This window comes from Aythya fuligula, chromosome 6 (genome assembly GCF_009819795.1).
Source record: "Aythya fuligula isolate bAytFul2 chromosome 6, bAytFul2.pri, whole genome shotgun sequence".
Lineage (NCBI taxonomy): Eukaryota > Metazoa > Chordata > Aves > Anseriformes > Anatidae > Aythya > Aythya fuligula.
In genome coordinates, this window is record NC_045564.1 from 11,516,517 (window position 1) to 11,532,815 (window position 16,299).

Genomic DNA, 16,299 nt, shown 5'->3' on the forward strand with positions numbered 1-16,299 from the left:
AAACAGTCAATTTTCATGTCAAGTTTGACAAATTTATAAAAATAAAATATATATTAATGTATATATTCCATTAATGTAATTTGTATTACTTCTGTGTTTAAGTATGTAAACCTGACTTTCCCCTAAGTATTTACTGGGCTTTTGAACACTTCCAGTAAATACAAAGTAGAAATGGTTAAGAACGTGTCTAGTCATAAGTCTAATTACAAGATACTGGTATACTATGTAGTTTATCCAGGAATAGGAAAGTTGTCAGCCTGTTTTAGCTGCCATTTCTAACTGATGGATGTTTAATACTTCTGGTGAATTTAATTTCCACTTTTCAATACCACTTTAGAACTTTTGCTTTGAATCATTTTATAAGCAATAGCAAATAAGAGGAATTTTGTAATAGACAATGAAGGGATGTGGTGTGCTTGTGTGAAGAAATTGTGAAGAAATGGACAGATGCAAGGTATTTGGTTGGAGATAAAGTTAAGAGGCAGGTAAGGGAAACCACCTACTTTACATGGAAAATAATTTTTAAATCTGTAATAGAAGTCAGTTGATTTTGGGGTTCTGTCCCTGCCATGAAGAAACATTTTTCAACTACAGGAAAGCAAAACTTAGATGCATTAGTAGTTGAAAGCAATTCAAACTGAAGCTAGTGATGAAAACAGTGAACAGGAGAGGGACATGCTTTTTCTTCTCCATTACAGACCCTGCACAGTCTCGAATTGGAAGCTTTACGCCTAAGCTTAAATAATATGCACACCTCTCAGCTTGAGCTTACTCAGTCTAACTTGAGAAAAGAAAAGGAAACTGCACTTGTGGAGCTACGGGAGATGCTCAATGATAAGCGTGCTCAGGAAGTAGCAATTCTGCAAAGCCGCCATCAGCTGGAGTGGGAGAAGATTAAAGAACAGTGCTTGAAGGAAAAAGAAGACCTTAAGTCAAAGTATCAGCAAGAATTAGGTATTAAAATTGAAATCCAATCAGTATTATTCTATTCTTTGCTATCAGGGTGTAGAGCTGGCCTTTTGACTGAAAGCTGGCATTGCCTTGATTAGGGGCATTGGCTAGGCTTGCATGTGCACGATGACATCTTACATGCAAAAATGAAGTTGTCTAGACCTAACCTTAATTCTTCTTCAGCTACATTGGTGTTTTGTTACTACCTCTGATTTAAAAGGAAAAAAAAATACTGAAAAAACTAGCTGGTTTTAGGAAGCATTAGACAGAGATGTCCCAAAGAATTTAATCGGTGCAAAGTGTAGAGCTTTTACCCTATATGTTTAAGGGTCTTTTATTGTCCTAAGTCAACATTGGCTGCTATGTTCCCAACAAGATAGAAAATTCTTCCTGGCTTGCATGCTTTTACGTTTCAAAAGTAGGAGAAAGGAGTTGGAAAGGAACTGAAAGGCTCAGTGAGAAATTGAACCAGCTGTTTTTTCTGATATATTTGATATCAGGTTGTGTTTTGTCATGACCAAGAGGAATGGTGCAGCTATTAGAACTGAAGGCCTGCTGATGGTGGTCGGGGCATTTTGGAGACTTTTTTGCCCCCTCCCAGATCAGAAGAAAATTTCTGAAGAAAGATAAGGCCTGCAGCAATTTTACTGAACAAATTTTAGGAAAAGTTGTCCTTCCCTGAGAGGTGGATGATGTTTTGGGTGCTCTGTCTCTTTGACTCAAGAATAGAAAGGCATTTGCAATCACCAGTACAATGAACTGATGGCATGGTGGAATTTGGGAATAGGAAGAGGTCTGGGCGTAGTTCTCAGGATCAGTATTCTTTACATTTTGGTGCTGTAACTTGATAGGAATGTAACTGCTTCAGAGTGCTTGATTGCAGGGACTGAGAAAAGTCCAGAATCAGGTGAGGCAGGAGAGAGGAGAGAATTATGGATGCTGTTACCTGGAAGGATAGAGGGAGGTGGTGATTGGGCATGGCCTTGACTCATTTGGGTGTTGTGACACTTGTCTTTTAACATAGATGAAATTTTGTCCTCTTCTTGACCACTGGCTGGATAGCTGGTACCATCTCAGTCTCTGGGATCTTGTTTCTCGCTGAGAAACTTCAAGTAATGCCTTAAGATAAGGCAACAGTACGTTGCAGCTGTGAGGAGGGGACTGATAGCACTTTCCAGAGTTCTTACAGACCAAGAAAGGTGCTGAGTCGGAAGTTGGAAAGAATCTGGGGAGGAGTTGAGAAGGTGTCATTGACAATGGAGCAGACAATAGCATCTGACTTCCATTCTGTTTCCTAGGCATTTTTAAAAGACACTTGAAAAGAGGTTGCTACTTGCTGCTGCCTGCTAATTCTTTTGCCATGTCTCTGAAGATACAGATGGTTCTAACGCTTGAATGTTGTGCAATGAAATACTGGCAACTAAAATGATATTGATACGCATTTGAATAAATATGTTTAGGAATAAAGGAGGTGGTTCATATCCCTTAGACTCAAGTAAACTTCGCTTTGCTAATTAAGCTGACTTTAACCTCTAGACTTGTCTTAGCAGTTTTAACTGCTCATATCTATCATTTTCTAAACTGGAAGTGACTTACTGGGATATACATAACAGTAGATTTACGTAATGGGTTTAGATAGGGCCCAGCACCTTATGCTGCTGCATGCCTACCTATTCAAGACCTGAGTTTGATGTTGAAAATGTGTATTTCACCTATATTTCTGCTTGTCATTTAAGCAAGATATTTTACATACATTTATTAATAAATAGTGTTTTATTTCACAGTTGATCAGAGAAAGAAAATAGAAATGGAAATGGAAGAGAAACATACCCAGATATTAGAGGTATAAATTCTGTTCTTATACAAGAAAAAATGGAACTTCTTCCTGCTCTAGTTTAGTGAAAAAAGTCCTGCCTCTACAACATATTTATTTAAAAAAAATAAAATGGGGGGGTGGAGGGGAAACAACTAAATGTGTTTGCTTTAACAATGTTCATATCTTGCTCTCTTAGACTGTCAAAAGAGACTGGGAATTAGAGTCCAAGATGCGTTTAGAAAACATGTGCAAAGAGCTCTCTGAAAAACATCAGACTGAGATGGCAGAACTGCAAAAAGCTCTGGAAATGGAATTAGAAAAGGTCAAAGTGGAGCTGGGACATGTTTCTCTTGAGAAGGAACAGTCTGAATGTAAGTGCCATGGTCTGGGAAGTGCTTTTCTTTATTGAACAATAAGAAAGCTAAGTGTTCTAAAACAGACATAAAAAGCAAATATAAAATATATTAATATATTACTTCAAAACTGGGTTGATGGCATGAGACTGTCTTGAAAATAGGACCTGAGTCTTCATAGTCCTTCCTGGTCATCTGTTCTACTTCTTGCTGCTGAGTGTTGTTGGAGGAATTCTGTGTTCGTAGTCCATAAAGAAATGTTTGATTTCCTTTTCCTGGTAAACGTGCTTCTAGTTCAAGGTGCTTGTTTATATATACAGAGAGCAGATGCTCATCTCTCTGGTACTACTGCTGGTTACCTCTTAGTTAACAGTGTGGGATATAGAGAACTAGGTAGCTCTGTGTAGAAATGTTAGACTTTGAAACCCTTTATTTTTCAAGATTTTTGTAATGATATGGGAGTACTGTCATGTATGGCTGTGAATCCTGTAGGAAATGTCATAAGCCAGCATTCTGTCTGGACATATGCCTTTTTATTTTCATCACAGTATGGTTACGTAGGTTATTCAGCATCCAGGATGGTGATGTAACAGAATTACTTTTTAATTATAGTAAAATGTATAGATCTTGAGAAACAGCACCAGTTAGCCATCACAAAGTTACGTGAACAGCTGCAGACTGAACATAACCAACTCCTAGAAGATATAAAGATGAAAAGCCAAGAAAAAGAGCAGAATCTTCAGAAGGAGGTAAATAGAATTTCTTAGCTTTGAAGGGTTGATTACTCTGTGTGTCACAAAAATAGACTATATACTCATCACTTAGGTAACTTGTTTGTATTTAGGGGTTTTAAAGAAAATGCAAAGTACGTTCATAAAATAGGTATATTCTCTGGGTCTTTAGGGATTCAGAATCTTCTGAACACAACTGCTGTTCTGCAATTCAGTGCCACTCCTTCTGTATTAATGCACTTGATGTTTTGGTTCCTAAGTTACTTTCTTATCTAGCTAATACTTAATTCTTGCTAGTGATGACAAATACAGCATCAGGAACAAAACCCTCTGTTAGAGGTGTAGGTCTAACAGTTAAGTACTACTCAGTATCTCTGGTAACCTGGGTCAGGATCTGAGAATCTGCTTGTCACTAGTGTCTCTACCTTGTCCTGACAGAACTGTCTATGTTGCATGATAATAATCAATTAGAACAAAACTATTTATTTTTTCTCCATAGCTGGAAAAACTTCATAACATGCATGAAGAATTCAAGACTCAGTCACAAGAAGAAGTCAGGCAGCTTTGGTCTCAACTTGACAGTACCCGAGCAAATCGGCAGGAGTTAAATGGTATGTTCAAACTGGATGCGTTTTGTTCATATGGAACTATGCATTGTTGATATGAAAAGCTTTTAATCATGTACCAGAAGCACGCATCTAGGTCACAGATGTGTAGAGTAGGTTATACCCTAGTGATTGTGTGCCTAGAAGGTTTCTGAAGTGAGAGGCAAGTCAGCGCTGTACGACTAGTCGGTCCTGCAATGTCAGAAAGCATGGTGTGGCTGTGACAAAATGCTCACTCTTGTCGTTTTCTTTTTCCCTCCTGCTCTACCCCTGCATGCTATAAAAATCTTTAGTGAAAAACGCTTTAATTGCAGCTTTAAATGTAATGTAGTTCAAATGGAGAAAATGCTGGTCTATGGAATGTGCTCCTATTTATATTCACTAGAAAAAGGGCTATAAATTCAGTTGCGAAAACTGTTAATTGTTGCTAGACAGTAAAGATGACTGCTTGGTTTTCACGAAGTTTGTAACTGTGAAGGTGTTCTCTTTTATTTGGATATAATTAGGAGATCAGTTTTGGTTGTTTTTTTTTTTTTTAAAGCTGAAATCTTTCAAAAACTGAGTGATTAGGTTATGTCTTGAGGTAAAAATGTTTTATTTCCTCTTCAGTTGTGAGATGAGTTAAATAAAAGCCTTTTTCATTGATGCTCAAACTGGAGATTCACCGTCCTCTGAATCTTCTGAAACACATAATTCTTAGATATAGAAAAGCTTCAGATTAAATATCTGTATTTTAAAAATAGAATAACAACCTTCAGGTAATACTACTGAAATCAGAATGAATGATGATGTTTTCCTGCAAGGCTAAAAATAAGCTGCTTTTTCCAAAAGGATGGTTTAATTTTAAAAAACAAATCACTTAAACAGGAGCAGTGTTCTTGTTTTTTTTTTTTTTGGTTAGTCTTATATGTATCTGCATTAAAGTTTTAAAAAAGTTTTAAAGCTTGAAAGAAAATCTCTGGGGTATTGACAAAATGTGACATGGTGAGCTCTATATATCTTAAGATTTCTTATTGACATTATTAAACTTAGCATAGTCAACTTTATGGTGTAGTAATCAGTTGACACTCTTTTGGTTGAAATGAAATGTGAATCTCTCAGGTGTATGTGCACAACAGATGTATAATAAATGAAAGAATTAATTTTGAAGAGTTAAAACAGCTAGGCAACATGATTTTAACACTGCTGTATGTGTTTCCTTTGTATTCAGACAGCACGACTTAGTATTTGCTTGAACTCCTATATTCCCTCTCAGTAGCCCTAATCTTTATTAACCCTTCAAATGTCTTTCTATGCATCTAATCACTCACATTACCATTATTTGGACCCTTTCTGTTTCTCCTTCATCATGCTTGAGATGGTGAATCCAAGATGGAAGCCCATGTTCCAGGTGAGGGTATCTCTTTTTGCATGAGGAGATCTTAATGTTGTTTTGTTTTACTCTACTTTTCTCCACTCAAGTCGTCATTTGACAACGCATTTGAACTGGTTTGAGAACTTACCACAGTGGTTTCAGAACACAGAGCAGCATTCCAATTATCTAGCTGCTGACTAAAAAATGACATCCTAATTCAAAATTGTCTAATGCTTTCCTATGTTAATGTCATGCCAGCAGACTTTGCTGGTTAGGTAACACCTACCTGAGATTGGACTTTCCTTGCCTATGCTATTAGTGTTCTCACCAGTCCCTGCTTGTCACTTGATTCCTCTGGTCCCTGTACCTTTCAATGGCTGCCTTAAGAAGCAGACTTAGGCCATGTGCTTATTGCTCATATTCTTTCTGTTTGCATGTTTGCTGTGAGGATTCTTTTCTCCACGTGTGTTTTCTGGTGGGGTATACAAAAACATACTGTGACAATCAGCTACATTGCTTCTTGAGTGGCATCGTCTGGGGCTGTGCTGTGATAAAGGGTAGCTTGCTGAAGCAGCCAAGATGACTGTTTTCTACTGTGGTTGTTTAGTCTGGATAAGAGGAGGCTCAGGGGAGACCTTATTGCTCCCTACAACTATCTAAAAGGAAGTTGTGGGGAGCTGGGGCTTGGCCTCTGCTCACAGGTAACTAGTGATAGGACTAGAGGGAATGGACTCAAGTTGTACCAGGAGAGGTTTAGACTAGAAATGAGGAGAAATGTCTTCTCAGAAAGAGCAGTCGGGCACTGGAATGGGTTGCTAAGGGAAGTGGTGGCATCACCATCCCTGGGGGTGTTTAAGGAAAGGTTGGATGTGGTGCTTGGGGACATGGCTTAGTGGGTGACCTTGGTAGTAAGGTGATGGTTGGACCAGATGATTTTGGAGGTCTTTTCCAACCTTAATGATTCTATGATTCTATTTTTTTTGTCTAGGTGGCTTTTTGAGCCAGTGAATTTGGCTTCTGTGCAAGCTTCTGAAGGATAGCCAAACCATTGCTAAAGTAGTCCAGATTTTTTTCTTGTGCAGTGTCTTTCTGCATAGTTTTGTACTAAAGTTACTTTACTTTGGAAGTTTTTTCATGGAGCAAATTAAATGATCTTAACTGAAGATTAAACATTACTGCAGAGCTCTACATGTCAATGGCCTAAGCCCAAGGCACAAAGAAACTAGGGGGGCTAACAGTCTGTTGAAAGTTTTGATTGTGATAATGGTTTCTCTGAATGCAGTATAAATGGCGAAAGTTGTTTTACTGTCTTCTGAGGAAGGAAAGTTTTGGTTTTCAGAAGTTCATTTTCTTATGCAGTTTGCAGGATAGCATTTTGCTGCCATCTCAAAAACTAAAATTTGGCTGATCTTCACAGAATGACTTCTTGAGCTGTACACTATTGAGTACTTACATTGTTCTTGTCTCTATTCCAGAATTAAGAGAGCAGCTCCTGGCTCGTGCATCACGGGTGGAAGAAATAGAGCATTTAAAACAAGAATTTGAACAGCAGCGTCAGCAAAGAAAAAATGAGCATGAGACTGAATTAGAACAGTTGAGACTTTACTTTGAACAAAAGTTAAGAGTTGCTGAAGAAAACTACAGAGAAGAATTGACTTTCTTGCAACAGAGACTGGAAGAACTGAAAGAATATTCATTGTCAGAGGAGGCGGTCATGAGTCAGGATCAAGCAGGGGGTATCAGGTAGTCTATTCCTTTTCTTTTCATCTAATGTTATGATGGAGTGCTTCCATTCATTTGTATAAAAGGTGATGTTAGCCATTAAGTATGTTGGGACTGGACATGAGGCGATTTGAAGTTAGAAAGCCAGCAATGGAAGTTGAATATGACTTAGATGGGATGTTAGAGAAAACTTCTTCACTGAAAGGGTGGTGAGGCATTGAAACAGGCTGCCCAGGGAAGTAGTGGAGTCACCATTCCTGGAGGTCTTTAAAAGACGGTTAGATGTGGTGCTTAGGGACATGATGATCTACATGTGACTAGATGATCTTAGAGGTTTTTTTCCAACCTAAATGATTCCATGATTCATGAAGCTGAGTGGAGCTGAGTAAGGCAGCCCAATTTACAATATGCATTTATAAGTGATTTTCCTTGAAAAGCAAGGCATAAACATTGAGAATAAAATGAATAAAATAAACTTTTTGAAGTAGATTATCTTCCTATGAAAGGATACCGAAACAAGTATATAAAACTCCCCTCAACAAGGAAAACTTTTATTCTCCTCTTTTGAGACGGTCTCTTCTAACTCTCTACCACAAAGTTGCTAATCAGTTACTTCCACATAATCCCTCTGCAAAAGTACCAGGATTTGCAAAGTCTTTTCAAGCAGCCTCCAGAGAACACAAGAGCAATCCCTATTTTTACTGGTACCAGAGCTGTAGAATAAAGACGTGTGGGACACTAAGCCTGCTGTAAGCAGCCTATTCTTCAGTTTTAGTATTTGGAAGTCATTTTTACTTATTCAAAGCTGTGGCAACCAATCTTTACATACAGCCCAGAGTTTGTTCCAGTACCTGACAGTGAGGGTGTCACATGAAGCACTGACAGTGTTATGCTAGACCTTATTCTCACCAAGAAGGAAGGGCTGGTGGGGAAAGTGGAGCTCAAGGGCAGCCTTGAGCTGTAATGTAATAAGGAGGGATTACATGATCTTTAATATCCCTTCCAACCCAAAGCATTCTATGATTCTATGAATGTGGAGGATGCTTTCCCATGTAGCTATTACTGTTGCTCTTTGCCTACTTTCAATACCATATTGTAAGTCAGCAGGTTTGTTTAACCTAATTTGTGACACGTGATATGACTTTAAAACTCTTTCTCTTCTTAGTTCTGTCACAGTTTTTGGAGAGACTGCTGAGAAAGAGAGAAGAGATCTTCATCTTCATCAGCTAAGTCAACATGTGGAGCAGCATAAGGTAGTATTTCTGATCTGTTGAAGTTCTTCTAGTCAATACGTGATCTGTATGAAAATTATGTCTAATTCCCAGTTATCAAGAAAGTTAATTATATTTGAGATGTTTATTATGGCTTAATTATTTTTGCCAAATGTGTATTAAATCATCAGTTCTAAATAATTCCCAAATTAGAATAGATCAAATGTGAGGGTCTGTGTGTCTTTTATTGGGGTTATCCTGTTCCTAATAAGGACAGAGTTCTTATCAAATCTCTTCCACACAAGTACAGATTTCACGGAGTTTTTCTCTGTAGCTTCTGTAGTGATTGTGCTTTTCATTGCTCTCTTTTCTGAAGTGTAGACACTAATTTGCTCTCTTTTACGTATACATCTCTTTTCATGTCCCTTGTAATTTTAAGATAAAACTTACGTTCGATTTAATTTAAGTTGTCTAACAGTTCCCAAAGACTTTTTTTTCATTTTAAGATTTTTAAATTAGCTTTAAAAATATTAATATTTTTAGTGAGGAAACAAGACCTGCACAGGACAGCATGAGCTCAGTTTCATTAGTAATATACACAAAATCTCAGTGATAAAACAAATGAGAAGTATATATCATTTTTTCCTAAATTGCTGTAATTTGTTTCCTAGCTGAGTGTGAAACTGCATTCATAGATTGATGTCTAGGCTCTGTATGTAGGGAAGGTGGGGGTCTCTTCAGTGTTGAGAGTTGATGGTTTCTCCACCCAGATGCTTGTGGGACCTTCTTCTCTATTATACTGTCAAATGACTCCTGAAACTCTGCTGACTTGTCGTGTGATTCCAGAGCATATATACCTCGAGGGATTCTGTTGCAGTAGTAGCAGATGAAGTGGCAGGAGCAAATCAGCAGGGTTTTTGTAAGCCAGATAGATACATGTCAAGCACACGCTGCGTAGTGCAATTAATTTACTGCTCCCCTTGAAAGAATCTTGGCATGGTTTCCTCAACGCAAAGCTGAAGATGTCTTTTTAATCCATTTTTTTTTATATAGGAAGAACTTGCCTGTTTGCAGGTACAACTTAAAGAACAGCACAAACATGAATTAGATTCATTAAGGTCTTCCCTTGCACTTCAATATAAAGAGGACCTAAGGAAAATGAAGAAGGATCTGTCAGACAAATATATAGTAGAAATAGAGGAAATGAAAAGAAAGCATTGTTTAGAACTTGAGCAGCTCCGTGCTAGGCTTTCAGATGAACATATCAAAGGTAAGATTAACTGACAAACTGGGAAGTAAAATGGTAAGCTGCTTGTGTGGCTTATGCTTTTCTTTAAATATTTAAAGGTTATCTGATGAAATTAACTTTTTGTTGTTTTTTTTGTTTTGTTTGTTTGTTTGTTTTATAAAGAACACTTAACACTTCTTAATTCCTAATGTTGAGCACTTTGCTTTTGACTTTTATGGTTATGTTGAGTTGTTCATGGCACCAGGCCTGTTGGGCTCTAAGAACTGTTTGGACTGTGCTCTTAGTCATATGGTCTGAATTTTTGGGTAGAGCTGTGTGGGGCCAGGAGTTAGACTTGAGGATCCTAGTGGGTCCCTTCCAACTCTGGATATTCTATGATAATAGGTTTTATTGGTGGAGGCAGCAGATGACAGCACATTGTCACATCCACAAAGCTTATAATGTTGTCTCACATGATCTTCTCAGAAATAATACAGCCAGGCTGTCTAGGAGACTAATTACCTAAATGAAAAAGGTTCCTTTCAAAGATGTGGTGACCAGAAGTTGCTTATTCTGTGGTAAAAACCTACTGCAACTGAGGAGCAGTTGCTAAAAGGAGTTAAGTTTACATGATGTCTAGACTTGATGTCTAGAAGGTTGATGTCAATTTGTGAATTAACACTAAAAAACACTAAAACACTAAAACTTTCAAATAAATATAATCTGTCAGGCATGTTAAATACCTGATATGTTTAGGTGAAGTAGGACATTTCTCAGTTCATTCCACAGAATACATCAACTTCCGTTCTTTGTTCCACACCTCTTTTGCCAGTGTTTTTCATAGATTTGATTGCCCTCTGTTCATTTAACTTCAATATTATTTTCCTCCCACATTTTCCAGTAGTTGGTATACATATTGGAATGAATTTGAGAACAAAGAGGAAAGTATTTATGGAGAACAGAATTTACAATAGGTAACTTTAGCTATAGAATTCAAGATAAAGTTCCTCTTACAGCTAAGTTTACATAAAACTAGCCACATAAGTCGCATTAATTTCTTAACAGTTGCTGCTTTTCTTGAAAAAAGCACTCTTGTAATTTATATAAATATGCCGGCTCGTATTCAATAGGAAATGCATGTATTGTTGAGGTGCAGATAAGGAATCATGGCAGTTCTTGTATTTGCAGCCTCCTTCTGAGAGCACAATATTACACACGTTTTAACTCATCCATAACTCACAGTTAACTATGTAACACACAACTGTATCTGTGATTCTTGTTTGCCTCTAGTTAGTATGACTACTGATAAATTGCATCCCTGATAATATTCAGCTTTATTACTGTGCATTACTGTGACCTGCTAAATAAATTCTAGAAAGTCATTTCAGTGTTTTTTGTTTGTTTTGTTTTCCACCAGAAATCACCAAATTACGCCTACAGAGTGCTCAAGATGCAGCACGTCAAGTTGAAATGGAGGTTGCCACACGAGTGTCTGTACTGGAGGAAGAGCACAAAGTCAAGCTTTCTCTCCTCCACTCTGAGAAACAGCATATTGCAGAGCTTTCAGATGAAATAAAGCGTTTAAAGGAAGAGATTGCTAAACAAAAAGATATTTCAGTGCAGAATGAGAAGCATCTGAAAAGGGAAATGGAACAGGTAATCCAAGTTACAGGGCTGTTTGTATAGAGTTGGGTAAGTGCAGATCTGCTAGGTAGGCCAGGAGAAGTACATGTGGCACTTATTTTAAAATGTGCCTAGTTGGTGATGGTAGCTTCAGGTTTAAATAGAGTTGCATGGATACGCTTTGATACTGGAATGCAAGTCTGAAGTTCAGAGCATATTAGCATTGAAGAAAAGTTAATCTGCAAGGGAACTAAGCATTTAAGAGCACAGACAGCGTGAGGGGACAAATGTTTCAAGGGTTGGTCCAGTCTACCATTTTCATTAATGTGGGTCAAGCATATGTACACTGCTTCTAATACAGGCAAGTACATAAGTTCATCCTGTGGAGCAGCACTTGATAGGTCTAAGTAAGGTCATGCACTTCCATACTGTGATGTATCACGCAGTAATGGAAAATTGAAAAATAGAAATAGAAAAAGCCCTTCTGCTGAATATGTTACCACAAAGCATTTTCTGGTTTTGATAGGACTGTCTTCTGAAGCAAACAATCAGAATTCTTTATTCTCTTCTTTTCCCCTACCCCAATTAATTCTTAAAAGTGAATTGTCAATTTATAGGTACTTGAATTCATTTTAGCCTTTCTTTTGTTTGGAAGAGTGACTTGTCTGTGAGAATCAAATCTCTCCAAGACATTAAATGCCTGGGAGTATTTACTTCAGTTGGGTTCTGTTATTTTATGCAATTTTAATAAATGTGTTTGCAGGTAAAATATAAAATTGCTGAGAATCACAAGAATGAATTAAGGGAAGCCAGAGAAGAAATCCAGAAAATAGAGACTATGTACAAAGAAAAAGAGAATAAATGGAAACATGAAAGTGAGGACCAGAGAATCCAAGCAGAAGAGAAATTATCATTGTTGCGTGTAGAACTGCAAAATAGATTGGAATGTGAGAAACAGAATTTGCAAAAGGAATTTGAAGTTCGTGAAGCAGAAATGAATCGGCTCCAAGATTACCAAGCTGCCAGAATTGTAGAATTAGAAAAGTTAGTAAAAGAGCAGCAAAACAACTTGCAGCAACTGGAGGACAGTCTTGCAAGTGCACAGGCTATCCAGAAATCTCAGGAACAATATGAGAGTGATCTGCAGGCAGCCAAAGTGCTCATGGAAGAAGAAATGGAAAAGGCCATGCTTTGTCTGCAGAAAGAATGTGCGCTGAAACTTACGGAAGCACAAAACAAGTAAGTCTTAAGTGAAAATGCTCAAGTACTCATGAGGAATGATTAGTCTCTCATTCAGATATTGTTTTCTTATTTTAAATCTGGGAAGTGACAGTGATGTAGGTTTGTCGCTTGATGGCACCAGATTACTTATATATGTAAAGCTTTATCAAGGAACAGTAATGCTGTCCATTACAGTTTCTATAGAATTTTACTTCAAGTAAATGCATTAAATCTAGTCTAGCAAACGTGGTCTAGTTCTGACTGTTATATTTCACTTCAGTTAAGAATACACCATGCAGATGAAAATCCTGTATTAGTCTTAGAGGAAAGGAAACATTTAGGACATATAAATGGGAAAATTCTTGAAATATTTTCAAGGTTGTTCAAACTATTCAAACGAATTTGAGCAAGCCTTCCCCAGTAAATGAAGCTTTAGTTATCCACTGAATGCTGAGGTTGATGGTTGATACTATAATTAATGATTACTGCAAATTGGAGCATTTAAGATATTAAATCTTCTCCATCAAGCTTTTAAGTAGACCTCGGAAAGCTGAGATTAATTTGGAGAAGCTCATGTTTCCCTCATATGCTTCCACAGTGGTTTTAAGTCTTAGTCTAAACCTCATACATTTAGAGATGTTGTCTGCAAGTAAACAGTAATAAGGCACACACTTGAAATGTATGTACTATTTCCTAGATGCTTTTGTATGGCAATATTTGCTCAAACTGGTTTTGAAATTCATCTTGTATTTGTGGGCTCTTTGTCAGTGTTAATTTCCTGTACTACCCCATCAATGGGCTTTAAATGAGACTGAGAGAGCAAGGTTTGCATGTTACTCTGTGTTAGTAGGAATTTAATAGGGGTTCCAGTCTAACTAATAATATCCAGATATGACCAGCTTACATTGCCTAAACTGTAACTTATGTGGCTGTGAAATCATCGTTGTGGTTTGCTTTGAATTAGCTATGTATTAGAAACATAAAGCTGAAGGTGTGGAGGCTAAATAAGGCCTACCTCTTTGTTATTTGTTATTTCAACAAAAAGTGCCTTTTTGACAATATTCTTTCAACTTTATTGGAAATAATGTAGATTTATGGAGGAACACAAAGCTATGACTCAGAAATTTACTACTGAGCAAGAGATTCTTCTCCAAGAGCTGAAGAAGAAACATGTTGATGAGCTAGAACTCCAAAGTCAGCAGTTACAGGAAAAGCATAAGCAGCAAATTTTGTCTCTTACAACTGAGTTTCAGACAAAGCACCAAGCTGAAATTGAGTTGCTAAAATCTACGCTAGAAAGTAAACATCAGATTCAGATTGAAGCTTCTGTTGCTGAACTGCAGACAAAACATCAAGCACAAATTGATGAACTGGAGGCTAAACACTTATCAAACCTGGATTCCTTGGAGTCATCCTACCTGTCAGAAATTCAGAATATAAGAGATGAACACAGGCAGGTTCTTGAGAAGCTACAGCTGCATCACACAGAACAGTTCCGTGAAAAGGACAGAATGGATCAGGCACACTTGGCTCAAGAGATAGAGAGGTTGAAATTAAAGTATGCCGAGGAACTTCAGCTTGCACAAAACAATTTGAAAATTGAGCTAGCTACTGTGCATATGGAAAAACTTAAAACTATGGCTGTGGAAGCAGAAGAATTTCATAAGGTGAGTCAGAAAGAGAACTTAACATAGAAGGTGAAATTTCATGTTATGTTTTTAAGCCTGGCTAAGTGTGAGAAAATGTTGAAATGCATGGGATCACTTTTTACCCTTGTTCTTTGAGGGTGTTTTCTACAGGCTCCTTTGTGCCAGCACTAAAACTTGCATGGTCATACTGTGAGTTGAAGTAGGAAACCAAAGATTAAAAAGTCTGTCTGTCATCCCTTCCCCAAACACTCAGACTAATGAGTTTTCTATCTCAGTGTATGGAGAATATATGTGAGATGCAAGTTTAACATAATTTCCAATTGGAGGGTCTCTGCTTTGTGGCTCGGAGTTCCTCTGTCTAGTAGAATTACCATGTAATTCTTTAGAACTGAGTGGTATTGAGTAAATGTATTTCTGTAGGTTAAGGTACATCTCTGTGAATTGCAAGGTCCTCCTTAGTGGTATAGACCTGAGGGAAGAATAGAAGAAAGGTACTCCGAGTCCTAGGTGGGATTTGGGGAGTGGCTGGTGAGTGTGTGTGTGTCTTGTGTTAAGGTGCTTAAAAGGAGGAGTACAAAGCACAAGTGTGTATGGACAGACATCTGAGATCTTTTATGGTTTGGGTATGTAAAAAATGATATCAAAATTTTTCCAAGTCAAAGAGGTAAGAAGGCTGTTATTTCATAGCTGATACTTGACGATCCTCCAGATAGCTGTAATGTTTGTTGTCGTGGTTTTAGTTTCGGTTTTTGACTTCTCTCACCATGTCCAGAAAAGGCAGGGGACTTACAGAACTGTTAGAGATAGGAAGCATAAACCCATTTCAGTGATACAGAGTATGTGCATGTGTGTGTATACTTCTTATTCATGAGGCAACGTTGATCATGTTTACTTAAACTTTGATACAAAAGGACATTCACTTTACAAATGAGTTACAAAAATATTTGTACTTTTATAACCTTTTTACTTTTTTTTTTTTTTACCCTTTTTAAATTAATACTTATACAGAATGATTTGAAAACAGCTCTTCAAAATCAAAGACGTTTGTTGGAAGAAGAAAAAGATCTAGCCCTGGATATATTACGTGAGGAAGTAGTGCGTATGGAAGAAAAACATAGAAAGGCGCTGCAAGAACTTCAGGATCTTCATGAGGCAGAAATTAAGAAACATAAGGAGGAATACTCCAGGGAGTTGGAGGAAGAACTGGGGAAACTAAAAGCACAGCATGAACATGAACAAGAGGTCAGAGAATTGCAAATACCTGAACCTGAAATAAGCCATTCATTCACACTGAGTAAATTCAGTTTTATTAATTTTAGAAGTTAGGGAATATTCCTAGGTGCTTTTTTTTTGGTTTTCTTCTAATAGTATCAATAGGTAAGAAGGGACAAAAATAATATTTGTAAGCCATGCTCTATCTAAAAAGAACTTAATAGTTCATATATGCACATTAGCCTTATTTTTTTTTTTTTTTTTAGTTTAAATCCTTGTCTATAGTGTTTCCTCTCTACCTTTGGGGTGGGAGGGCACTTGCTTTTTTTTTTAATTCCTGTCCTTCTGAATTCAATATTTTAAAGCTTCCATATTTGATCACAAATAAATAAATAATGATTTGGGTTATTAACTATTTGTGGAAAGTAACTACTCACTTTAAGCTTTTATTAGTGAGCAACTTCACTAACATTCATTTATTTTATTAGTGAAATTATAGTAGGTAATGTTTTTCAAATAGGTCTACTCAAGAAAGATTTCAAACTGCATTGTTGCCACTAAAGCTTTTCAATTTCTTGTTGAAAATGTTTATGTGTAAGTTTGATGTTTACTTTCACAATGAA

The 16,299-nt window shown here is 37.2% G+C and overlaps 1 protein-coding gene across 8 annotated transcripts in view; it reads left to right on the forward strand.

The window, feature by feature from the left end:
* Positions 1 to 16,299, forward strand: part of PCNT (pericentrin) — a 79,332-nt gene that overhangs the window by 15,019 nt on the left and 48,014 nt on the right. For 5 of the 8 annotated variants that reach the window (XM_032189704.1, XM_032189708.1, XM_032189705.1 and 2 more), the window contains exons 10-22: positions 699 to 954; positions 2,736 to 2,794; positions 2,964 to 3,138; positions 3,733 to 3,869; positions 4,351 to 4,462; positions 5,814 to 5,846; positions 7,286 to 7,553; positions 8,698 to 8,785; positions 9,797 to 10,013; positions 11,389 to 11,627; positions 12,358 to 12,833; positions 13,906 to 14,482; positions 15,473 to 15,706. In XM_032189704.1, coding sequence (XP_032045595.1) covers positions 699 to 954; positions 2,736 to 2,794; positions 2,964 to 3,138; positions 3,733 to 3,869; positions 4,351 to 4,462; positions 5,814 to 5,846; positions 7,286 to 7,553; positions 8,698 to 8,785; positions 9,797 to 10,013; positions 11,389 to 11,627; positions 12,358 to 12,833; positions 13,906 to 14,482; positions 15,473 to 15,706 — 2,871 coding nt within the window. The remainder of the gene's footprint in view (positions 1 to 698; positions 955 to 2,735; positions 2,795 to 2,963; positions 3,139 to 3,732; positions 3,870 to 4,350; positions 4,463 to 5,813; positions 5,847 to 7,285; positions 7,554 to 8,697; positions 8,786 to 9,796; positions 10,014 to 11,388; positions 11,628 to 12,357; positions 12,834 to 13,905; positions 14,483 to 15,472; positions 15,707 to 16,299) is intronic. The other 3 variants (XM_032189709.1, XM_032189712.1, XM_032189710.1) reach the window with 1 other exon arrangement.